Source organism: Anguilla anguilla, chromosome 14, assembly GCF_013347855.1.
Source record: "Anguilla anguilla isolate fAngAng1 chromosome 14, fAngAng1.pri, whole genome shotgun sequence".
NCBI lineage: Eukaryota > Metazoa > Chordata > Actinopteri > Anguilliformes > Anguillidae > Anguilla > Anguilla anguilla.
This window is the reverse complement of record NC_049214.1, coordinates 8,820,825-8,847,673: the sequence shown is the minus strand read 5'-3', so window position 1 is coordinate 8,847,673 and position 26,849 is coordinate 8,820,825. Positions and strand designations below refer to the sequence as shown.

Here is a 26,849-nt window from a genome sequence, read left to right as displayed (position 1 = left end):
ATCACTGGGTAGCCAGGACAACATAAATACATCTTTAACCAATGGATGGTACTGAAACACTGTCTTAAGAATGAAAATTCTATAACATATTTTCAATTTTTCATTATGGATTTCAAATGTGCCTCTTTTTTCTCTTTAAAAAAAAAAAACTCACCACTCACTGAATAGCTGGCCAAATTAGAAATCACAGATCACTTCTCACTGCATCGTAAACAAATAACTGCAACATGACCAGATGCGGCTCACATGGGACTTTATATTATGTCATGGCAAATGGAAATCTGTCTAGAGTATTACATTAATTAAGCCATGTTGTAAATGTACATAAAATACATATATAAAAGATATGTAAAAGATATATAATTAAGTAAATTCATATTACTTTATTTAAATGTAAAGTCATGCCATAAAAACAGACCTTTGGTAAGCAATGATTTATTACATAACAGCAATGTTATGATTGCGGACTATTCATAGTATTTTAAAAAAAGAACTTTGTCCCCAACAGTAAATGATGTACAACTCCAGATGTCAAATGTGACATTTTGAGAGAAATTTATTTCAAACAATAAGCTTCGGGCACATGATATATACAATAAATGTAACTAAAAGGAAATTACCCAAAATATACAACATAAGTGACTTGCATATAAAATATGCTAACTGCATATCAAATCTGGATGAAAACGGTCTGTTCAAAAGGTCATATCTGGTATACCGCTACGATCATCATCAGCAATGATGAGGTCACACACAACAAACTCCACTAAAAAGGTGAGCATAATCAGCCATGATGAACATTCCCAATTAACATTCATTTCATAATTTGATCAAAATGAATTTGGACCTCACTTGCATGGCAGAATACATTTCCTTATTGAACAGCCCAATGGAATTTCGAGAGCTGTAATGTCAGCACTTCCTGCCTCTGACATGGCAGAACTGGCTGTGGAGCTGAAGGAGGTGCCCCTGGGCGCTCACACGCAAGGGCGCAGGACTAGGCCGAGGCTTTGGCGGCCTGTCTGGCCTGATACTCCTGCTGCGCCCTCTCTCTCAGTTCCCTCTCCCTCTGGATCAGACTCTGGCGCTCCTGTTCCCACTCCTCCACCTTCCGTGCGTACAGCTCGCCGTCCGCTGCTTCGGCCGCGGCCAGCTCCGCCTGGGCCAGGGCGGAGACCAGCGCCAGGAGACCTCCGGGGTCGACCCTGCCCAGAGACTGCAGCTTGCTGCTGAGGTCCTGCTTACGCGAGAGGGACGAGAGACAGACAGACAGACAGACACAGACACAGACACACGCAATTAAAAAAAATTTAAAAAATAATAATAATAATGTTTTGCCGTGTTTGCCCAGGTAAATATCAGCTACTTTTGAAATCTCACATTATGCACACGCATACTGCACGTATTGGGCCTTAATCACAAAATTCTCTTAAATCCTTCTTGTTCTTAACAAGTTCCTTTGAAAATCCAACGTGGGATTCATGAAATGTTCAGGCCTTTTATTCTGCGCGTACCCCAGGTGTATCAGAGAATGTCAATTGTTTGCAAATTCTGTTTTGCGTGCCTGTTCATGTTATTTCCATAAGGGCAGACCCTAGCAATCCCATAAAAGGCATGCCACCTTCAGGGTCGTGTGCACACATCAGCCATTCGTTGCTCACCGCTAACGTATCTACGGCTCATATGCACCGTCCCTAAGGACATGCTCTCTCCCCAAGGCACCATTAGCCTAGCCATCCAAAAGCAACAAATACAGCACTGCTAAGGGTTGGGTTTGGCTGTGCATTTGTGAGCCTTTATATATCATTATCAACCATCATAAATAACTTTTTATCAATAAACAAAATTAATTACATGCATTCCCAAAAAGGTTATTATCGTAAAATAAAACATAGATGAACAGCGCTGAGGAAAAAAAACATTGTCGTAAACCGAAATTAAAATAAACAAGCACGTAACCGTCCAGACCCACGGTGCAACTCTCTTCCGCAGACACATTTTAGCTGGCACCACCAGCGCATGCGTCCCACAAAACGTCCCTCAAAGGTCGTCCGTGAGTGAGTGAGTGACCACAATTTGCCATGCATAGCCCATGGCGGCAGTTCCTGCACGCTGTGGGAAAAACTAATTCTAAACTGAAATTTAAATCAAAAGCTAGTGAAAAATTTGAGGTTATTCAGGTTGGTCAGTTCATGCACTTAAAATCAATAGCATATTTACTATTAATACATTATTATATAAATAATAATTGTATTGATAAAAATGTTTTTTAACTGTAATTGCATGAATAGTAAAGCATTCTAAATAGAAACATCAGTGTATGCCTTTACAGGTGTTTCCAAACACACATAGATTTTGATCTTTTTTTTATTTTTGCTTCCGGGGCTTAAAAACAGGCACACAGTCGCATACGGGTCACGACAGGCTTACAGTGTCTCCCTGAGTTTAATTAGCCATACAAGGCAACGAGGCTGTGGGGCCCATTCATCTGCAGTGGCCTTCAGTGTGCCGGACGTCGCTGGCAGCTGAGGCCCGGAGCCTGCTGGGCTGATGGAGGACCAGGCTAATTTATGTGCTGGTGTCAGAGACCCAGGCTAGGGGTGAATGGAGGCTCTGTGTCATGCACACACAGTGCTGCAGTTTAAAGACATGGGCCAGCACACGCACGGTGGACACACACTGGACGGCTGGCTTTTACTTCCGTTAGGCCACAGCACAGAACTGTCTACAGCACGGAAAAAAATAATAAACAGAGGTGTGCAATATGGAAAAAATCAAGAATTAATTCAATTTTAAGTCATATGTAATTGCAATTGCACCTGGGATATGCACAGAAACAAAGGTCTGCACATGTGTCATGAGTCTCATATTGTTTTTAAAAAATTGAAGCATTTTTAAGAACAAAAGTAAGAATAATTTAAGAAAGGTTTTGTGAATGAGGCCCATTGACTGTAGGTGGGGAAAATTTTCCCTAAATGCTATTCTTCTAAAAATCCATTAATATTATTTTTAATTCTGAAGCCAAAGCAAATGGCACAATCCTGTTAGTTCCACTAATGCTTTCACTATGTAAGGCTATAGTCATTATGAAGTTACATTTGACATAATTGCTCATAATAATTGAGCCTAATTTCTGTTGCTCTTATCCATTATGCACAAACGAAACGGAGCCCACCCTCTGTGAGAGAATTCCGATCCATTTATAAGGGTCAAGAGGATAACAAATCCACTAGAATAGGAATTCACAGGGGAAACGCAATGTACCGACTATATGATGAACGCATTACTTAATGGGCTCTTCCTGAAGGATAAGTGTAGGAAAAAAATTACATTCTATTGTTTTCCGAGCTGATGAGGCATGTGACCTTCACAGCGACCCGGCGAACAGCCCAAAATCAATAGCACCATCCCCATTACACACGCATGCTGGCAGCACCTCAGAGGAAGCTCTGCGGAAAGAGCAGGCAGGAGGGAAATGGGGATCGTTCTCCCCGAAAAAGAGACGCCAATTTGTGCGGTATTATCAAAGCGCCCAGTGATGCGACATGAGTCCCCAAACGACTGGCTCGTCACAGCTGCTACATACACACACAATGCAGTTTAAATGAGCATGTGCAGCCTGCAATGAGCTCTATCTGTCTTCCTAGTCTACTAATCATATATCTTTTTAAGCAAGACGTCTTAGGAGGTGGAAATGTATGGTAATGTATGCTATATATCACACTAAAACTGTTTTTTAATTGCTCTCAATGTATTTAAAGATGCCGCCATTATAGCTTGTATAAAACACACCATTCAGTGGTAGACCTTAGAGCTCAGTGCCCACATTATCAATGGAGGTTTTCCTCATAGCTGAAAATAATAGCTGAAATAATGTGTGTCTTTGTTCATAGAAACTGAATCTTATTTGAGTAAGCCCTTTCCTGGACTCAGCAGGATATTAATATTTCATTAATAATTATACTTGGCGTCAGCTCAAAAATGTCATGTTTTTGTCACTGGTATCGAATTACACATTAAGATATAGTTGTTCGTAGCGTATTGTGTTTTATTCCATATTTACGGTTTTATTATCCGTTCTTGTGAACTGAAGACAGCATTTTGCAATGTCATTTTAAACCTCTACCTGCATGCTTCAGGGAAGTGTTAATGTGCATGTGGAAATGATTTTTTTCCTTCCACATCACTGATGGTTCCAACAGCTGCAGATTAACACTGCAGCTCACTAATACAGCTTCGTATATAATACAGTTGGATAATTACATGTAAAAGACTAATCGATAATAAAATCAACGAAGATTAAAAAAATATAAATAAATAAATATTTTGAAAATATCTTCTCACAATTTATGCACCGTGTAAGTAGGGAGAATTAAAATATTACTGTCATGATAAATATTATGGAAAATATTTTTTAAAGCATGTTTCACAGCATTAAAGAAATGGCTCTTTGAAGAATGAATAAAAGAAAACGTGGCCTGCAGTTTGTATGGCCTTATGTTTATGCCATGGTAAACACTGGGATTAAGCTCCACACAGCCTGTCCCAGGGCACAAAGCAGAGTGCCATCCCACCGTATCCTACAGACACACTTACTGTAAGATGTGCAATAGCCATCCTAAAGCCAAACAATCACTTCCCCATGTTATGCACATTTCAGCGCCGTCTGCCCAAAACCTATTTTAAGTTATCCTGTCCACAGACAGTCAGACCCCCAAGAGCTGACAACTTTCATGAACCTGCTTCCAAAGTTAAAGAAGACAGACAGCGAAACGGGCCTCTGGCGGGAGAACTCCGCCCTTCAGTCTAGTCTCTGTCCTCCAATTCAGGTCACTGTCGATCATAGAGTTCATCCGGGTACAGGCAACAGTGAAATGCCTGTGCCCTTTGCAGAAGATGATCTTATTTGTGGACTCTAAATTTGTGTATTAAGTGGAAGAGGACTTAATAGAAGCAGTGCAAAACACATCTGATTTAGCATTCAACACAACAGCAAAAAATGCTATTTAAATCATCTAAAAGATCTAATTCATTCACGCTACAGAATTATCAAAAAAGCTTATAAGCGCCTCCTGTAATGTAATCCTGTCTCAAGTTCTCAGTCTGGAAGTTAATAAAAACTTCCAACCTTCCGCTGTGTTACCACAGGTATGACATCAGTGATACATTGAGAAGAAACTCATGATTGAAGGCCGAGGCTGTGAAATATGACTCATATTGGGAAATGTAACTTGGATTCTGCCATTTACAGTACAAGCTGTCCATTTACCAGACAAGCTGCCATCAATGGCTTCAGCTCTTTATGTCATAGCTGGGGTACCATTCCATATCACTTGTGTCCAACTGTACTGAAATCTTTGAGACAGGTTGCATCTGAATACGGTAAATGTCATAATACAGCACAGCATCCCCAGAGTCACCACTGCATTATAGACAGGACTATTCGTGACCCCTCACCCACCTGGAACCTCGTGGCGTACTCCGGGAGTTTCTCCCTCTCCAGCTGGTCTTCCTCATCCGTCGCGGTGCCCTGCGCGTCCTCGTCGCCCTTGGCAGCGTCGACCTCAGACACGGGGCCAGGGTCCCGTAACACGCCCTCCAGACAGTCCAGCTGGAATGCACAGGAGAGAAAGCTCACGCGACCGACCGGCAACACGCTCCTTTCGACAGATGGCAAAGCGCGTTGCCTAGACACAGCAGGGCTCGCAGGAGGAAAAAGAAAAGAACATGCGGTATGAATGGATACCACAAATTCAGCAGACCCTTTAGAAAATCAGTCGTCCAAGAAATGAACGCTGGCACCACATGCAATCCACGAAAATGGACTTGATTTAAATAGCGTCAGAATACAGATGAGAAAATAAAGAAGACAAGCATGCCAACCCTACCCAGGTCGAGTTTCGGGCAGGAAAAATACTACACATAAACCAATCTCCCAGTCACTGATCAGCAGGTCTTTGACCTTGAGCAGAATTTTTCTGCATGCAGATGATCCCATTCAGCCAAAAGGGAGAAGAGTACGAGACTGAGAGGCAAATGTTCCAAGCCAAGGGATGACGCAGTGCCCGCCTGTTCCACTACGATGTCAGCCACACGGAAACCAAGGGATTAGGGTGAAATATCTGCTGCCTCTACCACAGCGGACCAATGGGACACTCGCTTTCAGATCTGCCGAAAAGCAGAGGAGATGCCCATCGTCACAGGACACCTTGAGAGAGGCGAAGATTGATATAGTCTGACCTCACTAATTTTGGACGTTCCCTCTGAGTGAATCAGAAAGAAAGACTGCATGCAATGGATGGACCAGTTCATTTTAGTCAAGATGATTGATGGGAAAAGCACAGGCTTTTACCAACTGTAAATAGGCTAAATGTGCAATGTGTGAAAGATAGCACCGGATATTTAATAATTCAGTTGTGCGAAAACAGTCAAAAGTGTTGAAGTTTTGGAATAAAAATAATTCCCCTGCCTGAAAAATACAAGGTGTCAACACGAATGATTTTCATTTCAGGGAGCTTACATTCCTCTTCATAGACTGCAGAATGAGCTGCAGTTTAAATATAGAATCCAGGGAAAAGGGATTTATTTGAATATGGATTTGGAGGAGTATCTCTTTCACAAGCATAAATAAAAGGGAAACTCGAGAGAGACACCCGATAATATGTTGCATAGCAAAACCAAAGTTTTTACAATTTAGAGGCCAAATGCTTCATCTTAAAAAAAAAAAAACCCATCTGGAAGAATGCTGCTCTGAGCAGTTATTAATGGAGGATTCATGCTCTCCCTTACAAGGACATTTAACTGAAATAATGGCACACTGCAGGCAGTTTCCAGCCTCAGATAGATCAGGACAAATTTAACTGGAAACCTTGTGGCAAGTGTCAGCAGTAATGCGTGGCAGCGCTTCAATAAAATAGTCTGGAATAACAATGCAGAGCTTTTTATTCGATCGATGCAGGCCCGAGCGACCACACTGTTCCCCCTGCAAGCAGGCGGGTCATAAAAAGCCCAACGCTCATTGTTAAATATGCCCACAGAAACGACAGTTATTCAAGTATGGACCTCTGACCCAGACACTCCAGGAAACCCGCCACGCTGTGTCAATCACAGCTGCAGCGATTTTAATATTTCCACAATCCTTCCCTTTTTTCACATTCTCAGTCCTGCTGGCTCAGACAAGGTTGTGCCCAAACAGTTCCCATTTAAATCGTGCTACAGGGCCACTGACCCCTCAAGCCTGGCTCGGGCAAATTCCACCCAGGGCCTTTTTTTAGCAGCCATTTGAGGACAGTTCAGCGAGTACCAAAAAAAAGACAGAGCCACTTGTGCTGACCGAAAAAAACAACAGAGCCCAGGTTAATTGTCCCTCTCACTGACCGCTTGACACAGAACCTGGCTCTTTGTGTTGGAGGATGTACAGTTAACATGCGTTACTATTTCTTAAGTTCATTACTGAGCATCTCCACCTAAAATATCACATCTTTTACGTTACAAACTACCCTGAAAGTAATCCTTTCGGTGGCTTATATTACAGAACAAGGCATGAAGCATGTAAATATGTAAGTATTTAGGGGAGCTAAAAAGGTTAGCACTGAAGAATGTTCTAGAGTCGGTAAGCATTAGAAGAATAGCCGTCTCTGTTTCCCACAAAGCAGTGCTCCATTTGGCAGCAGCAGAGTAATGGCAGCCTCTTTCCATTTATCACAAACATAATGTCAGGGCAGTAAAAGCGAAAACACAGCACATCAATAACACGGCCCTTTATGAGCGCCTTCTGCTACTTTGGCAAATTATATTATGCATTAGAAATAAAATCCCCCATTTACCCACTACCAGACACACAACTACACAATCTCAAATAAGCAGAAAAGAAACCACTTCCTATTATCAATTCTTTGGTGCCAAGAACAGAAAAGAAATAGAAAAGGAAACCTAACATGAAATATAACAGGTTCAGAATGAAACACGAAAGAAAAGAAAAGAATACTAATTTTCTGGTAACACAACATCTGAGCACACACCGCTTCTTTGGAGAGCTGGACTCCCTCTGGCCCAGAGCACACGCTCTCCATGACATCTAGGGCTCTGCGGAGATAGCCAGGGGTCCAGATGAGGGGCATCTGGTGGTAGACGGCGTGAATGCCTCGGGACATCTCCACTTTACCTGCACACAGAGCGAAGCACACAGACACAGGCATTCAGACATTCAGATCAAACTCACTGAGCCCATCGGCAGCGCTTCGGGTCAATTCTTCAAATGATTTTCTGTTGTGATCTTTAACAGTAGCTTTTCAGAGCTGGCTGGAACCGGTAAGACCACTAATTATTCAATGAACACATCAATGGACTAATGAAATTATGCAGCTGCATTCGCAAGCAAGCAGCAATTCCGTGTGTTCCAGAACCAGCTTTATACACGACTGCACTACGGCGGATGCATTCACTCTGAAATGGTAACAGTAATGGAGTCTTAAGGAGCACAATCAAAATAAAAATCTGAGCCAAACAAAAGTGAATCAGCAGTTTGTGTGTGACTAGTATGCAAGCAGTGTGCAAGACACGCAGACTAGGGGATTACAGACACTATCTGTATCTGTTCAACCAACAATTGTGTAAACAGAAAATGGCAGTTTTCTACCCTAGCTGCTCCAAAATAGACTGTAAACTGGTATTTTCACACTTCCAGGGTGTCCACTTCCAGGTGTCTATCCGAATATAGACACCGATCGTTTTATTGGCTGAACAGATATTATGGGAGTGCTGAGCCGCTGTAGCGGATTAAAACGCACAACCACAGGAGCCTCATGTCTGCAGAGGCAAACAGAGAGCAGACAGCAGTACAGACCCAGCAGAGCGCAGCCCAGGAGCTGGGCGCTCCTCCCCGCTGAGTTCTCCTGTTTCAGCCCCGCGACGAAAAGGGCCGCTCCCACGCTCCTCTCCTCCTGCCACTGGAAGAACAGATGACATCACACAGCGATGACGTCAGCCTCCCGCCTTCTGAGAAAGCCCTGCCACTGCACCGCTACTCCGAAACGATCACAGTCTCCTCCTCGGGGGGTGTCACCGGCCGGAAAACTCACATAATGTGAAAGAAGGTGACAAAACAGCCAACGTAAGGCCAAACGTATCCTGAGGTTAAACAGGGACGGTCTCGGCTAATATTTGGATACAGGACGACCTGGGAAAAATTACTTGCTAACAGTATATACAGATGTGCTGATAGGCCAGTAAGGGCTCTATTGACCAAGCACAGAAGCAGTGCTCCAATGGAGTATTGAGACATTACATTACATTAGATTACATTTATTTGGCAGATGCTTTTATCCAAAGTGATGCACCATTACTGCATACCAAATTGGAACATTGGAACAACTACAAAACACGGGTCATATAAGGTACAATACTCATTATACCACAGTTATCCATAGCCATGATCACACCAAGTCCAGTTCACACGGTAAGCATAGGCTAGATCAGTGTCCAGGTCAGTTTCTAACCTGGCTTTTTAAGATCACTTATCATGCCCCAATTTAGCACGCCACTGCTCTGAGAATGAGTGCTTTATTGTGAAATGTGACGGTCCCACATACAACTATTATCTTCCATTCATTTCAATACAGTGCACTGAAAGCACATACAACCAACAGTAAAAGCACTCATACTTACACTGAGTTCAGGTTTGGTTGCCAAGTACTTGGCCAGAGCGTAGAGCGATACGATCTGTGTGGAGGGCAGATCAAACGCTTCCTGCAGCATTACCTCTTCCACAACCGCGCAGGCACCTGTAACAGATGTGCCGTTCCCTCAGACACAATGGCTGAACTTCCCGACGGAATTTCATTGTTCAAACAGAACTGCTAAAACCGAGCTGCGGAGTTCAAATGCTTTATCGAACATGACTGGGACACAGAATCAAACGGACCCTCCCTGCACACCACACTGAATTAATCAGAACATGCAATGCTATTTATTCCAAAGCAAACATTTGGTTTTGTTTTTTTCCTGCAAGCCTCACCCTTATAATCTTCATCCTTTACGAAGGAATCTATTAGTAGATTAAAGGTTAAGTCATCTGGGAACACTCCATACTGCACCTACAGCAGATAATGACAAAAAAAATTGTTACATTATCAATAAATCAGCATACATTTATAATAGTGCATTTTTTAAATCACACATATAGGTAGACAGAGTGTTTTCCAAGTGTATTTAAATGATGAAGATAAAGAATTCCACTCAAGCACTGGGGATATGGGGATATATGATATCGGGGGACATAAATACTATCAAGAGGAATGTTCCTGAATATATCAGTTCAGTGATATAGTGTCCAATATACACTCAACATACCAGACTGCAAGGTGGATATCTGTCCAGTAGCTAACACGGGCAGTTGGCCTGCACTGGTCAAACTATCAGGGGACTATCAATGGCATGTACCCCATGTGTCCTCAAACATGGGGAAACTGCACCCAACACGCAGCACATTCCGCAGACTCCTACCTTGTTTTTCAGGGTGTGCAGGGCCCTGTCCCGCGTCCCGTGCTTCAGACACTTCCGGAACCAGCTGTGGACGGTCCAGTCTCGCAGGTACCAGCAGTTAGGGCTGTGGCGGAATCTAAATAAACATGCCAAAGAGGGGGAGGGGGGGGGGGGAGTCACGAGGACGTTCGTCTGCGCAGAGACGAAACCAAGGCAGGCTGCCACGGAAAAAATCCCCCGGAATGTCGAATCGCTCTCCCGTCTGTGAGAAGCATCTGAACGAGCTCTCGGTTCTGAGGTCTATCAGTTACACACCATGACTCTGCAGGCAGCGGGCAGTCATGATTCGCCTGCAGAGCACCAGAGGCGTGATGTATAGCATGCTAAGGAAATGCCACAGTGCAGTGAAAAGTGACTTTTGAAAGGAAACCCTCATAAACCAGATTTTAATACTTCACACAGTACATGGAGAATGGTATTTCACAATGATGACCTACAACACACTCTAAAGCTTGTGAATATTAATGCCGGTTCATGCCTTGCTTACGTATCTATATGCCTCACCATGCTTATTTGATAAGTCCTATGCATATGCCATTTCCTATAAAGCCTTCCAAAAATAAATCACAGATGCTAAACATCTTGGAGGAAAAAAATTGTTTTGTGTAAGGAGGATTGAACACAAACACAGGATGTAGGAATAAAAACAACATTTTGTGTGATGAGCAGGTCTATAAATTTACATCATGTTCCAGATTCTGACTGAACACAACTCAGAACTCATCAATAATCCAGTGATTTAAACTCCAGTCTCTGATTGGCCAAGGAAAGAGAGCAGACTGATGGTGTGAGCTACTGTTGCTAAGGCAACACTGGGGCAAGACTTCCTCGTGCATCTGGTGATGGTGCTTCTGGGATGATACTGCTTTGATTTTATCATCACCACACTGATATGCCGACTGGAAAATCACATTGTATACCAGTCTGGCCCTTCTTGGCACTCTCAGTGTTGTCCCCTAGTATTACCAGTGCATATTTATAGAAACTAATAGCAAGCTATTGTCCTTTTTTTCTCACTCAACGATTAAATTAATATGTCATCAGGAAATAATGAAAGCCTGCCAACTGATCCCGTAGATTCCGGGAAGGGTCTGGCATTACATCAAACTTGAAAACAGAAAAATCAATGAATCATTTTCAGATCATTTCTTTTTGTTTAGTCAGGTTTCTACCATTACAACTAATATGCTTTTGAAAATGTACTTTCACACACATATATTGGTGACCCACACACACACACACACACAGAATAGTACCACATACTTGATCAGAGAATGATCCTTTCTTAATAGTTTCCTCCAAACTATTTGAGAAAATGGAGTTACTGAATGACAGCCAGGTCCTATTTGGCTATTAGAGCAGGATAGAGCAGTCACACTTAACCTGCAGGGGTAATCCTTTGTTCCTCCAGCAGTCCCTTTAAATCGTCCCATAAGCCACCTTGGCTGGGCTCATCAATTTACCACTAGAGTGAGCAAGCATGTCATTATGTGTAGGGGCCCGCTGGCTCTCGGGCCCTGCAGACATCAATCTTATTAATAAAAGAGGAGCCCCAAGCAGAGAGCGGGGAAATCCCTCACCGGTCACCTGTGCAGACACTCACACACGAGCTACTCAAGACCTCGCTACTGCACTGTAATGCACCGTTTACCTTTTTACATGAATCGGCCCTCTGAGTGGTTCAGAGCAGCACAGATTATTGCACCATTCAAGCAGCCTGGTCTCTTAAATTACGGCAGCGGATGCTGCACACTTGATGACCTCATTTAGAGATCATTATATGCGGGCTGGCTTCCGAGACTGGCAGACAGCACCGGGGGGTCCGGACACACTAAACGAGCCAATCTGCACCTCAGACAGCTGCGCTTCAGAAACACGCCGCGCTGAATGAAGTGCCATTTCGGCTCCGTTTCAGTCCTGTCTATCAGAAGCCGACAGACACTGAGAAAAGCTGCCCGAGTGAGGAAATTCATGCTCCATGCTAATGAAGTTCTCTTCATCCATATTTATGAGGCGCTGCCCCTGTTTGGGCGGCTGCTCTCTGCGGAGGCAGCCAAAGCTGAGGCTGCTGGGAGGGGAAGCTGGCGTACAAAGAACAAAGGCAGCTGCTAGCCCAGGTAGCGCGCTGCCTTTGTCGCTGAACGACCCGACCTACACAGGCTGCTTAAATAAAAAGCCAGCTTTTACTACAAGCCACTGCTACAGCTGCAACACACAGCAGCTCGGATCAGAACTCTGCTTCTCTTATCCTCTCATTTGCATCTCTTTTCTCTGAATTTTGGTATATAAAGAGCTCAACTGATTTTTTTGACATTACACTGTGGATATGATTCGCTCAGTTGTAGTAAAAGAGATTAAAGCCTTTGAGGTCTTAACAGAAGATGAAATATGCAAAGGCATCTCAACTGTCGTTTTCTTTTGCTGAGGTGCTGTGGGTAACTAAGAATTACAGTTCTAAGAACTCTAAATCCCTGAGAACAAACAGGGCATGTTGTTGTTCTCTCAAGAAACCCCACTGAAGTGCTATTCACAATTACTATAACAAGCTAAATATTACCTTCCATTTCCTATGGGTGCAGTAATGCCATGCTTCTTTAACACCGAAAGGAGGAGGCATAAACTTACTTGTAAAGATAATATTCTGCCTGGCCCACTTCTTCCTTTGATGATACATTGTCGATGAACTGCACAAAAGAAACACAGAAAAAAACTGAATGAGTGTCTTGTTTAAAAAAAATGTTTTCAGGGAAATGCTGTGAATCAGGTATAAGTTAACTGCACAATGGACTGTCACTCAGAGGTTAAACCAACGTGTGGCATTCTCACAGGATAGTAATGATTAAAGATGATGGGCCTGCATTTCTATAAAAGGAAGACTACTTTTTTGCCTGGGTCCATTTATACATGATTACCAATGTAAACATGGTGCAGATATTCTGTGCATTTTCCTGAAAATGTTTTTTATCCATATGGACATTTCACCCTTTTTTAATTGCACAGAAACTCAAAACTTCCTTCCTCTCGCTGTACTCCCTAAGACTGGGAGAGATAACAAGGCAATGGCATTGTTAATCACATTTGCAAGCGATCCAATTACTGACAATTTATTAAGCCCCCATCTTGGAAACACCACTCGCAGCCTAATCACAATGTGCGCCTAGCAACAATATCCCAGTATGGTTAGGGATTCTTCTCAGCGGCATAACGAGCTCTTTGCTTCTCAGTGGCATAACAAGCTCTTTGCTTCTCAGTGGCGTAGCGAGGGCGGTTTGTCGTGCCACAGGTGGGCCACACCCCCAGGGTGCAGTAACCCAGCAGACGCGGCAGGCTGGCCGACACGCTGTCTGGGGCCGTCTGGCTGAGTCACCGCCCCCCCCCCCCCCCCCCACCCACACAGCCCCACACAGCCCCACACAGCCCCTGCTGTGGACTGAGCTGCGCTCGCCAGGCACAGTGACACAGCTAATTCAGAGAGGAGGCTGTTCGCATGAGGACAGCTCCCCCTCCGCCTCGCCTCCAATTACCACACGCTCTGCGTGGTCTCACGCCGATCTTTTCAAACGGCCCAGTTACAGAGGAGCAGGGAACTGCCATATTTTCATCTTCCCTTTCCCTTCATCGCCATCGATTCTCCTTTTTCGCTGCGCTTTGTTCTCGAATGTGTGGCCTGTACAGCCTTCCCCCCGCCCCTTTAACTTTATTTACCTTGCATTTGAATACACAGACCCACATTATGCAAATGAGGAAACGTTTGAAGTGGCGTTGGCTGTCACTCACTGGTCAGAGACTCACTCTCACAGTTTGCGTAAATCCTTATTCCGCCCTATGATTTTGCTCTTTGAAGCTGCTCGTGTAAACGGCAGGGCTCCACCTTGCAGCCAGAGCCTGCAGTGCTAGCGCTATTGTAATGCAGGCTTTGTGTGTGCTGGACCGTGCTCGCCCAAGCTGCCGCGATCCCTCATCTTATTGACCGCTGCTGTCACGCTCCCCCTGTGGCCACATTACATCGCCCGACTAGCTTGTCCTGAATATTTATTCCGCTGCAAAGAGGCCTGGGGACGCAGAAAACATCTCACGTTACACCAGTCCTTCAAGAAACGTTTATCCGTTTAAGAACTCGTTATTAGCGTCCCGGACACAAGAAGACAGCAAAACATATCTGCAACTCTGTTCTGAATGCAATTCCTGACATTAACCAAACAATAAATTCATAAATCCTTAGGGCATGCATTACAGGCCTTGACTTTGGCCTTTCCTTAGACAGAAGACAGCTTAAGTTAGTTTAATGAACAGCAAGGAAAGGAAATAAGTTATTAAAGCTGCTTTCTGGCTAAAGTTTGCTTGTCTAAATCATACCATTGACTTTTTAGGACCAAAACTTATTTTCCATCTTTTATCCTGAATTCAGTCTTACAGAAAACAGTGAATTGTTTGAATTGTTATTAAGATATTTTGGACGTCCTATAACATGTCCCTGCAAAACATAAACATTTTTCCTTTGATACTTTATGATCATGGATTCCTAAAACTATACCAGTTCACATAAAGAAGAAGAGGAAGTATGTACAGGTCACTGAGACATTGCTGCAAAGGAGACATAAAATGTTTTTGAAGGACCCAAATGATAACATGGCCACGTGGAAGGATCTTCACAGTGTGAAGAGGGTCGAGGTTTATGAAGGTCAGGTCAAGGAACAATGACAGAAAGGTCATGTCAAGTAAGACTAATGGGCAAGGAATAAAGATGGGTTTGGTTCTGTAGGTCAGAGGTGAAATCAGGGGCTCAGGAGAAACAGCACACTGCTCTCTGCTGTTGTCTGAAGCACAAACTGCAAGTCATTGTTGTGGATAGGGATACCACTTTGATTGCTGGAAGAGGCCCTACACGAGGTAAATATAGAGATTCATACTGAGTCTAACAGAGGTGGTGACAGAAAAGCTGCTCTATGAAAAATGGAAATGTTATGTTGTTCTCTATTAAAATGACCTGGCAGTCACAGCAAAGTAACTTCAGAGTAAAATATTAGATTTCAATAACATGTATCTATTTATTATGTGTAAACAATACCTTTTATGAACACATTCGACAATCTATCAATACCTAACAGTGCAAATTTCATCCTGTAACCAATTTAATCCAGTGAAAAATGACAATATTTTTACAGTTGTTTGACGTGAGACATAAAGGACAGCATACATTGCTAATCTAGCTCATGCTGTAATTTTGACACAAGAATTATAAAAAAATGCTTTAAAAATAAATAAAACCTGCTCACGAAGAAAAATATGAACACAATACTTCAATGACGTATTTACAGAATGCTTAAGTAACAGAGAAAAACTGTCTTATGTTCATCATTTTAAATATTGCCCACATTAGTGCTGTAGATCATATGAATAGTAAAAGAGGGAATCCTGCACTGCCTGGTACATACAGCCATCCTCAGTGATGCATTTATTGATTCTCATTACAGCGAAACACACAACACGTTTAGTTCATCTGAAGAGCCCTACAGTGCCCAGGAGACCAACCAATCAGTGTTTGTTGTTTTCCCTCCCCCCACTCTGCACATAAGCCACAATCAATGTTCCCAAATATCCATACAGAATAGGCTGACTGCACTAGTCTGCTCTAAAACGCTTTTGTATTTTCTAAGTATTTACCAAGAACTCCCCAAGTCACTGTTCACATGTTCAGCAGTACATGCCAATTCTGAGCACTTGAAAGGAAAGTGTGTGCATGCTCACCCCCTAGTTAAAAGCTTTTTACAGATTTTCATATTCTCCTTGCATTATTTCATAAATAATAAAGTCCAGGGGCTCCCAAATCCTCTTACCCGAGAAACTGTCAGAGAGCTGACAGGAAGCTTTCTTTCGTAGGTCCTGTCCATTAGGGAAGCCAATTGAGCTTTGGGAAGGAAGACAGACAAAAGACAAATTAGGAAGAATTAGCCAGTAACCAATTGATCACACCACTGCTTTTTGGAAACTGCAGCATGTAGTTACTAATTACACAGAAAAGACTATACATTTTCCATCTGAAACACTGACAATGACAGCCTTGCATTCATTTTAATTCTGGGAGGGGAGAAAAATAAACAAGGGAAGGTACTGAGGGAACATTGTAGCACACAAACAACCCTACAAAATTCACATCTTGCATCCCTGCTGCATCAAAACCGATGGAACAATAACAATCAGGATTTTCTTATATATAGTTTTACCATACAGTAGAGAAAGCACAAGTATAGTTACAGACACTTGCAGATGCCTAACTGTCAATGACTGACCTGAAAAGGTGAAATCAATGTCTCAAATCATGCAAGGGATTCATTTTGAAAGGATGCAGTATTGGGATTAGTAATTACCACAATACCCTACAATGACAGTATGACTTTCCTCTCAATACATTCAGAGGGAAGAAATGAAGAGCTCTGGCAAGCTCCAGAGTGGTGCAAATGGCTTGTGCAAATGGAACTGACACATTCAGAGGAAGGGACAGAGACTCCAGATCCCCCACCCAATCAATGAGATGCCTCCAGTGTCTAAAGGCACCTGAACCCCTGCCTCTATTTTGAAGGGGAAAATCTAAGCACAAGTCACACAGATGCCATCAAATCCATACAACAGAGGGCTTACCCTGCCAGACAGTCCGGCAGCCAGTCTGGGTGAAGACACAGCCCATAGGACCCATGTCACATTACAGGAAAGAGTAAAGCCAAAAAGGCCCCAGACTGCAAACATCAATCACGAAGACTCCAAAGAAGAGTCCAACAGGCACCACAGGCTTCAGCCCTGTAACCTGACCTTCCATGAACCTGGCATTGACCAGGTAATGGCTAATGACTGACTGAAATTCCTTTTACTCATTGCCTCTAGGCTAAAATGTGCCAAAGGGGGAAAGCCTAATTGTCCAGACACTGAAAGCCAACGAATCAATTCAGGTCTGGGTTCCTGAATCCTGAACAAATGTCAGCGTATTACAAGATTACATTTAAATTTCCATTTCCAATTCTGTATCACTGAATTTCCTTGGGCAAATACAGATGTGACAGCTGGAATCCATCTGTATCTTTGCAATTTCCCAAATTCCTTGGCAAAAAACCCACTCCTGTGTAATAAAGCGCATGTTTACTGTTATACAACACACTTAACCTGCTAATAATAAAACAAAACAAAAGCCTCCATTACACAGTATACCTCCAGATGAAATGTATCCAAATCATTTGATATGCAACAAAAAAGGAACATATATATGCTTTATTTATTAAAAAAATAAAAATACATTTATGATCGCAGACTGACTGGTATAAATCCAGACAGACTGCAGAAAGAAAAATTTACATGTGATCGTAGGGCAATAATGTGCATACTAAGGTAAAGTTCCAAACACAAATAAACAGCAGTCATTTTCAATAGGCCCAGAGGTCATTCAAACATACAAATGCTGAAACATTCTTTATCACAAAATGTAGAGCAGAGGCGTCCCTATCTAATAAATATTTTCCTTATATAAACGCCATCGGCAATGATGCTCGTGGACAGAGGATACTATCACTTTATCTTTGCAAAGAGGTTTTACCAGTGTACAGCAGTGTCTCGATTGATGCCAAAAGCATAACTTTTACACAAGATTATTTTGCAAATTATTATTATTAATGTAACGAGAAAGTGAGATCTTTGACGCAATACAATAGATACAAAACAAGCTTGTGTTTTAAACGAAGCATGTAAAAATCTTTCCTGTTATTATGCGTTTAAACACAGGTATTCAGCATCACGGTGAAACAAGACGAGGTTGATTGATTATGTTATCTTGACGTCAACTGTCAATGTAACACTGCCATCTGCAGTGCAGTTTGAAATGCAGGGAATTTAAAAGCTCTCGGGTTGAATTTCGGGACACAGAAGTCTTTGCTATTTACGCATTAACGACCTTTACACGGTTCCGCCTGAGCTGAGCGCTGTTGTATTAGTATGTATTGTATTATTAGACTTAATTGCAACATTTTCACATACATGAACTTACCCAGATTGTGTGGGTCTTCCTTTCTCTGTTCCCATATCTTCGCATCCAAATACGATGCAGAGAGAAGGCATCGTCGTACTAAAAGAAGGGCATCCGGAAGAGCATCACGTGTCATTCTGGGTTAAATCTCCCTTGCGTTTTGACAAAAGTCTTAATTTTATAGTTTGTAACTTCGTCAAGCCAAATATAACGTGCTAACGATGCTATAGCTAGCCATAGGAGTACAGTAGCTAGTAAATAAGTAAAAGCAACTATATCGGCTAGATTGCTATATAGCACTTTAATATTCTCAGAAATAGATATACATATATATTGGCTCCCTTGCTACGGGGATATTTTTTTCTAACGACAATAAGTTAATGCGCTAGTTTTTTCCAAACATGGTTGATTGCCAAATACTGACATACGTCTATGACAGCCTCAACTTGGGAGTCAAAGGCTGAGAGAGAATTGTGCTGTCTTAACATGAAACACCCTGTACAATTAAGCAAACATTTAGATTAAATTAAACATTTAGACAAACAAAAAACAAAAAACGTATTAACTACCTGTAAAAGCCAGAGTTTTACATTTTGCAGAAGCTCGTCCAAAGAGAACACACCGCTGCAACATGGACGCAGCCATCTTGGAATAATACATCTTTACATGACGCAGGGGGGCAAAGAAAATGTAAAAACCAGAGTTAATCTTCAGCCTGGTTCATTCCCGTATTTCCCCATGGATAATTTATAATAATTAATATTTATTCACAAAATATGAGCAAAAAGTTATTACATTTTGTCAATTAAGAACGCAATACTAAGTGTTTTTAAATTGTAATTATATGTTTCCTCCTTTGCATATTGGTGCAGTCAGGGGACAATATGGCGCTTAAAGGACTGACAGGCTGTATCAGAATTTTACTGCATAACGTGAAAACAAAAGGAGTAATATGCGCTAACATAACCAAACGGTCTGATTGCTGGACGTGCAGAGTAGGAGGTAATATGCTTTTGTCAATACGAATGTATTTGTTTCAATCATTCAAGCCACAAAACCTGAAAGTTAGCTGACGTTAGCTAGTTCAAGATCATAGCTACCATAACTTAGCCCAGCGCTAGCAGTTTCTACTAGTGCATACTGAGCTAAGGACCAAGGTAAATTTACCGCGGCTGTATGAAATGGTAGTCTAAAAAGTGTCTTCACTTGGTTTCAGCTGAGTATTTTTTTGTAAGATAGCTACCAAGTTAGACTTGTCTTTGTGTGATTAAGATATATAACATGCTAGCTGTTTACGGAGCGTTTGTTATGCAGAGTGGGCCTCACTTGACTTCAACGTTGGCTAACGCGATGATGTTTTTGACAGTTTGTATGGGGGGGGGGGGGGGTATTATTATGTATTATCATGTATCATGTATGTATATATCAGTATTATAATGTTGCTTTGGATGGCGCTGATGGTGTCCACCCCCCCACCCCCCCCAAAAAAAAACCTACAGAAAATTGGCTGTTTGTTGTTCCCCCCACCCTCCCCCCTCAGACTTGAAATGAGATATACATCATTGTGCAGTTTTCGTCATACTAGCTGACTGTGATAGCCAAATGTGTTTTGAATTTCAGCAAAAAGGCATATTCTGTCAGAAAATGTCATTAAACTACAAGAGTTCCAAGAAAAAAAACTTGCAGTTGCTCATCAAATCTATGGAGGAAAAGGTAACCTCATTTTATATTCTGCACAAGAGTCTGTGAATGTTAATTTCTTTTTATACATGCAGGTAGTGAACAAAAATGTAACCAGAGCATTGTAACAGAAGGGTTCTGGAATGGTGGGGCCTGCATTTTCCGGCCACTTAATGGTACTAAGTGACCATCTTCATCCTGTTTAAACCATTAGTTTCCTGCAAAAATGCAAAAGTGTTTTTCAAGATTGTAATGCTCCCGTCCACAACATGGATAGTCGACCAATGTTTTGAGGACCATGATGCTGACATTATTTAAACATAATTACTTAGGCTAATCAGTCACCAGATAAAAATCTTATTCACCATTTACGGGATATTTTGGAATGACACCCGAGACAGCTTTCTCAGCTTTCATGAGGTGATTGATTTTTCTCATGGAAGAATAGTGTCCTCTTCCTGTTGCAGAATTACAGATTCTGGTAGACTGTGTCATTGGACTGACCTTGTGTGTTACATTGGGGATTGCAGGCATGTTGTGGAGACTCTTCACTAGCTGTTGCCTATATTACATTGGCTAATATTATATAAACGTTGCCAAGAAAATGGATGTGATATTAAATAACTTGCATTAATTTCGGACACTTGTGTGGTTTTATTTCTTTCTATTTTTGCTTGTATTCTTTCCACATGAAGTTTGCTTGTACTTAGCCTGAGAAAAGCCTTTTTAGGACATGTATTTACATGTTGCACTTCTCTGTATTTTTGGTTTTCAGAAGAATATTTTCAAAAGCTTAACCAAAAACTTCAAAAAAAAGAGCTCATCCTAAAAGATGAATTAAAATTACTGCTGCACCTGTGTGAAACCCCGGATGATGTGGACACTGCTAGGAGCGCCATTTACAGGTAGAGGACTGGAAACATTTGTAGGAAGAGGAGAAACTGGCAATATGCAAGCCCATCATTTTCCACACGGTCCATGCATAATTGTGCCAGATGCATTAGGAAATAGTCTTGCCTGTGGTATTTATGCATCTCTGATATTAACATGGAATCAGCATAGTGCAATTGTGTATTTCCATTACATAATGCTAATAGTTTCATTGTTTTATTAATTGTTTCTCTTTGATCTAACGAATGATACAGTATTGAATTTACATTATTTAAAAATCCAGCTCAAGTCCAGTGTACACCTTCTGTACAGACTAGATGCCACGCCTCTTGCTGAATGAACATAACATGAATAAAGTCATTAACGTAACTTAACTAATCAGTTGGATCTGGCTACATTTGTATTTGTGCTGTGGATGTTCAGGCAAAAGTTAATATTGAAAACAAAGCAAGGAATTAATGCATAGATTTTTAAAGTACATTTTAAGTGTCGTTGCTGCATGCGATATGGATTGAAAGCCTGATGTGTAGAATGTTTTTTGGGGGTTGTCAGGTACCATGAAGAGAATTTCAATGTGGCATTTGGAGAGTTTAAGTTCGGTCCCCTCTTTATGAGGCTCTGCTATGAACTGGGAATGGAAGAGATTGCCGCAAACACTATCAAAGACAAGGTAATGCAATCAAGCCATTTGTGGAATATTTCCTTTAAAATTAAAATTAAAAAAGTGTTTTTGTCCATTGAACAACATGTGTAACACTTTGTTGTGAAATGCACTTCAAGTAATTGCAATTTGTCAGAATTAATTGGATTTTATCTACAGTAGCATATACAGTAGCTTACAATATATGCAGTGTTTAGAGTGTAATGTAGTGCGGATATGATATTGTTTCGTAAAATTGAATGTGTATATAATACCTGGGATATGACAAAGTGAAGCATGAATATGATTTTAGTGTATTTGCAATAGGCATGCACCTGCCCATTGTTCCTTTGAAGATATTTGACTTTATATGAGCTGGCTATGTAAAACATGGTCAACAGAGGGAGCTGTTGTTTAGAATCATGAATTGTTATCCAAAATCAACAAGTGAATTTGAATTCCACTAAGTATACTGAGTGGATAGATTACATTTACGTAAGATAGACATTATTAGATTACATTATTTTAAAATTGGTTTTATTATTATTTGAATACTGAAGTACAAGAAAAAATTTTTTTGCTTGAAGCTCCATTGCTTATTTCCCTCTGTATTTGTCCAATTTCTTATTTTTGTCCCATAATGTTTTTTTTTCTGCATTGTACAGTATTGGGTGGACATTGCTGTGACGAACGCTGTCCTCCTCTCTCTGTTTCAGACCCTGAGAGGCTTCTTCTCAGACTCTACTTCCTTCAACCTTGCCATGGACATGCTGTTTATGAAAGGATATTACGACAGTAAGGCATCCCTGTTTTAATAACTCCAGCCTTATAGAACAGCGTTTCACCTTCAAGAAGTCTTGCGAGTGGGCCCAAGACTCCGTTATGTAATGCAGTTTGTGGTCCACAGCTCTTAGGTTCTCTTACTCTTGCAATAAAGAAGAGAAGGCTGTACACTATCTGATCTGGTAGCTTATTGTTTAAAATCAAATTTTGTTGTCGACATTAGATTTTTGTGCAGGTCCACCCCCCTGCTCAGGAGGTAGGACCGATTGTCTGGCAGTCGGAGGGTTGCCGGTTCAAACCCCGCCCTGGGCATGTCGAAGTGTCCTTGAGCAAGACACCTAACCCCTAACCTCTAACGAATGAGAGGCATCAATTGCAAAGTGCTTTGGATAAAAGCGCTATATAAATGCAGACCATATCTATTTTAATATTAATTAGAATGTTGCCATATTTCCTGAATAGACAATTTTAAGGAAGAAGTCCTTGTTTATGTCTGCCTGATTTATTTATTTTTGTAAACCTTCTTTGGACCTGGCTTGCATTTAGAAATGCTGTATATGTATAAATATGGCATTTGTAAATGCAGTTCTGGGTGAGCTGGTGTTAATATACTCATATGCAAAAGTACACTACAATTCCAAAGGTATGTGGACACCTGAACATCGCACCCATACGTAGTTCTTGAACCGCCCATTCCAAAACTGTGGGCATTAATATGGAGTTGGACCTCCCTTTGCTGCTGTAACAGTCTCCACTCTTCTGGGAAGGCTTTCTGGAGGTTTTTTGGAACGTGGCTGCGTTGGTTTGCTTCCATTCAGCCTCAAGAGCATTCGCAAGGGTGGGCACTGATGTTGGGCGTAAGGCCTGGCTTGCATTCGACATTCCAATTCATCCCAAATTGTTTGACGGGGTAGAGGTCAGGGCTCTGTGCAGGCCAGTCAAGTTCTTCACCAGCAAACCATTTCTTTATGGACCTTGCTTTGTGCACGGGGGCATTGTTATGCTGAAACAGGAAAGGGCCTTCCCCAAACTGTTGCCACAAAGTTGGAAGAGCACAATTCTCTAGAATGTCATTTTTTGCTGTCGCTTTGAGATTTCCCTTCACTGAAACAGTCCAAAACTTTGCAGTTGGCACTATTCGGGCCAGTACAGTTGGCATTATGCATTCCGCCAAACTCAGATTGGTCCAGATAGTGAAACGTGATTCATCACTCCAGAGAACGTGCTTTACACCACCCCAGCTGATACATGGCATTGCGCGTGGTGATCTTAGGCTTGTGTACGGCTGCTCTGCTGTATGTTGTATTTTAACGTGTGCGGTAAATTGTTTCGAATGTGACTGGGGGGGGGGGGGGGGGGGGGATGGCTGATGTGTGCAGATCCAGTCAGTCAGTGCGTAAAGGTGTCTGCTGTCTATAAGGGTGACCTCGACAGATGTCCCCTTTGTTTTGGGGAGGCTCTTTTGTTCGTTTTTGTTAAACATCTGCTGTGCGTCTGAAATTGCAAAATGGCCCATATTTCTGTACCCCACACCTATAATTACAGGTGCACTGGAAGTGCTGATAACCATGAGGGACCTGGGAGTGCCATTTAATACAGAAACCGTGACTGTGGCTTTTGCCATCTGCTACAAACTGGTGAGGGCCTTCAAATGCTGGTCCTGGCGGACCTTAGGCAAACACAGTATTTTCATGTTAGATAAATGGTTTGAATTTCTTGTCTTAGGTATCGGGGGCACTAATAGTTTACTGGACATAGCTGTATTTAGCTAGTTAGTGCTTCTCGCAGCGTTTGTAAACTTTGTGATCCTTTGATTCCAAATTACTGAACGTTACTTGACTGTGTTGAACCTGACAGTTGAACAGTGATGGCTGGGATGCCATGTAAATCACCCGTTGTTCCCATCCACAGAACACACCGCGGTCATATAAGATCTGCACCGCCCTATTGGAGGAGGCTCAGATTAAAGGCCAGCGTGTTCACAGACAGGCATACTGTTTTTTGGTGGCGCTGGCTCTCAAACAGGTGCGTGCTCTCTCTTTCCTTCTTAATCATTTTTGTGAAATTTAATGTTTGTTGTTCTCAATTCAAAATGGCATTTTGATTTCTGAAACTCTTGTCGTTTTCAGAATGATCTCGCGAGAGCCGAATCTGTTTACACGCAGATAATGAACCCTGAGAATCAGATATGCCAGAATCTTAAAGTAGGTCTGCTTAAAATATACTTACTTCAAACATACTATTTCCAACTGCATATATTGTTATTAATGCTATGTTTTATTATTTGCACTTCCTCATCAGATAATTCTGCATGCTTTTGCATGTTGCTTCTGGAGCTATATACGTCAATTTATCTTTGACTGTAGCGTCAGATTAGCTATAAACTAAGAAGACACCTGATTGGAGTGGGAAGAGTTTGAATGCATTAATAATTATAGAATGTGACCTCATGCGTTTTTTATCCATTTGCTGGAATGGCCGTAGCTTATCAGGTGCACTTTGTTGAATGGTTGGCAGGTGCTCATACTGGCCCAGTCTGGAGCAATGAACGATGTTCTCTCCATCCTGGCATCAGCACTGATGCCCAACAGCTCCCCATTTGTGAAGAAGCCTGAATTTTCTCATGAAGTGGTAAGAGCTAGAAGACAGGAGAATCCATCCAATAAGTATGTTGTATCCAAGTAGCACGGTTAACCCTTTAAGCTCTAAAGTCCCAAATTTGTGATTTGAATGTTTTAAACTGAATTCTAATGCTGATGAAACAGTCAATACTCGTAATGGAAATCAATGGAGTTCTAGAACACTGGTGTTTTCAAAACATTCCAAAAAACCTACTCTTCAAAGGGTTAAACACTCCAAATGAACGGGTGTGAACATGTTTGGGAACACGTGGCAGGTACACGGTATATAAGCAGAAGCCTGGTCTTTTCCCGCCAGGTGGACGCGCTGCGGGCTCAGGCCGCAGAGAAGGCCCCGCTGCGTGAGCGGGTGGAGCGGGCGCTGGCCAGGCTGCAGCAGAACGGCCAGGTGACGGCCCTGGGCCTGGACGCCATGCTGTGCCACACGCCCAACCGGAGGAGGAGGCCGGCGGGCCTGCTGCAGGAGCGCGGGAGGAGCAGCAGCCGCAGAACCTTCCGGCCTCTGCAGTCAACCCTGCTGTTAGAGTGACTGTCCCCGGCCCCGCCCTCCCGGCCTGCGATTGGCTGGCCTCTCCCAGCCGGCGGAGCTGCTGTTGGTGTCCTAGCTGTGCCGCAGCAGTCGGGCAGAGACACCTAGACCTTCTGACCGTCACTCGGTCCACACTGCTGACGCTGATTAGAGGCCCAGGCCCTGCCACTTTTGTGCTCTTCAACAGGAAGTACGTGGACACAAGACAGTAGCAGGCTGCTGAACAGAAAGACAAGGCTGAAGAGGAAATAGATTAATAGACTGAGGATGACTAGGCTGAGGATGACTAGGCTATCTCCAGAGACTGTTCCTCATCATTCTCATTCTGTTTCAAAAGGGTTGATGTCCTTAAGCAGTGATATCGACCTTTCCTTGTCCTCCACTTAAAATCCAACAACAATGTTTGATTGCAGTTAATTTAAATATTTTTATATGCAGGAGCCAGTCACATATGGGTTTTTGAATCTCTTCTACTTTACTTATAACCCCTGACATTTCACAATGTTACAAGTGAGAGGCACCCTTGAAATAATTGTATGTCTCATTCAGGAGTCCAGGGTTTTTACACTTACTGGGAGTGCAATCATAGATTGCTCGAAATTAAACATTGCAATAGAACACCAGTATGAGAGACTGTCAGTCTGGGATGCACTTGAAATGTAGGGAATTGCATCCTAGTGGAAATAATTCCTTATAGAATTGCTGTTTAACATAGCATCCATTTTCACTCACGCCTGTTGTATGGCTCAGCCCTCTTTCCTAGAACCTGACATGTAAGCTGCTGTACAAAAGGAGAGAAGAGATTAAAGCACATTAAACCCCACTTGGTTGCTTTTAAAAAAAATTCTTTGTACTATAGAGGTCACTTACTCTGCTATACAAATCTACAAAAAAAAACGTTTTAACGTGAAAGATCAATGTTTTTTTGGGAATAGCTCAACCCCATTCTTAAAAATTCACATTCAGTTTTTTTGGCTCCATGGACAATTGAAGCTAGGTTCAATGTGCAGAGACGGGGCCTAAATTCCATAGGTTAAGTAGAAACTTTGAAAGAACTAATTGATCCGAGTGCACTTTTATACCTTTGACAAAGGTACAGCGTTGCCGCTAAGGAATGTTCCAGAATCTCATGGACAC

At 42.2% G+C, this 26,849-nt stretch overlaps 2 protein-coding genes across 2 annotated transcripts; one reads left to right on the top strand and one right to left on the bottom strand.

The window, feature by feature from the left end:
* Positions 1-419: 419 nt before the first annotated feature.
* On the bottom strand, positions 420-19,226 carry mrps27 (mitochondrial ribosomal protein S27). The gene is made up of 11 exons (XM_035391205.1): positions 19,120-19,226; positions 18,572-18,649; positions 16,380-16,450; positions 13,168-13,226; positions 10,504-10,618; positions 10,016-10,094; positions 9,667-9,782; positions 8,846-8,948; positions 8,022-8,164; positions 5,462-5,611; positions 420-1,237 (listed from the first exon to the last, which is right to left on the bottom strand). The coding sequence occupies exons 1-11, from the start codon at positions 19,208-19,210 to the stop codon at positions 998-1,000; spliced, it is 1,245 nt and encodes a 414-aa protein (XP_035247096.1). The 5' UTR covers positions 19,211-19,226; the 3' UTR covers positions 420-997.
* ptcd2 (pentatricopeptide repeat domain 2) lies at positions 19,202-26,535 on the top strand. The gene is made up of 11 exons (XM_035391206.1): positions 19,202-19,240; positions 19,423-19,552; positions 20,171-20,263; positions 21,006-21,135; positions 21,674-21,791; positions 22,478-22,556; positions 24,090-24,181; positions 24,456-24,569; positions 24,674-24,748; positions 25,062-25,175; positions 25,482-26,535. Exons 1-11 carry the CDS (start codon positions 19,217-19,219, stop codon positions 25,710-25,712), a joined length of 1,200 nt encoding a protein of 399 aa, XP_035247097.1. The 5' UTR covers positions 19,202-19,216; the 3' UTR covers positions 25,713-26,535.
* The last annotated feature ends 314 nt before the right edge of the window (positions 26,536-26,849 follow it).

What these genes read in the sequence shown, in the direction of transcription:
- mrps27 (XM_035391205.1), bottom strand. Translation starts at nt 19,210, where the DNA reads ATGTATTATTCCAAGATGGCTGCGTCCATGTTGCAGCGGTGTGTTCTC. An exon ending in TAAAACTCTGGCTTTTACAG is followed by an intron (nt 18,650 to 19,119) that starts GTAGTTAATACG and finishes CCCTTCTTTTAG; the next exon opens with TACGACGATGCCTTCTCTCT. An exon ending in AAAGGATGAAGATTATAAGG is followed by an intron (nt 9,783 to 10,015) that starts GTGAGGCTTGCA and finishes CATCTGTTACAG; the next exon opens with GTGCCTGCGCGGTTGTGGAA.
- ptcd2 (XM_035391206.1), top strand. Translation starts at nt 19,217, where the DNA reads ATGACGCAGGGGGGCAAAGAAAAT. An exon ending in TCAAATCTATGGAGGAAAAG is followed by an intron (nt 20,264 to 21,005) that starts GTAACCTCATTT and finishes TTTGGTTTTCAG; the next exon opens with AAGAATATTTTCAAAAGCTT. An exon ending in GCTAGGAGCGCCATTTACAG is followed by an intron (nt 21,136 to 21,673) that starts GTAGAGGACTGG and finishes GGGGGTTGTCAG; the next exon opens with GTACCATGAAGAGAATTTCA.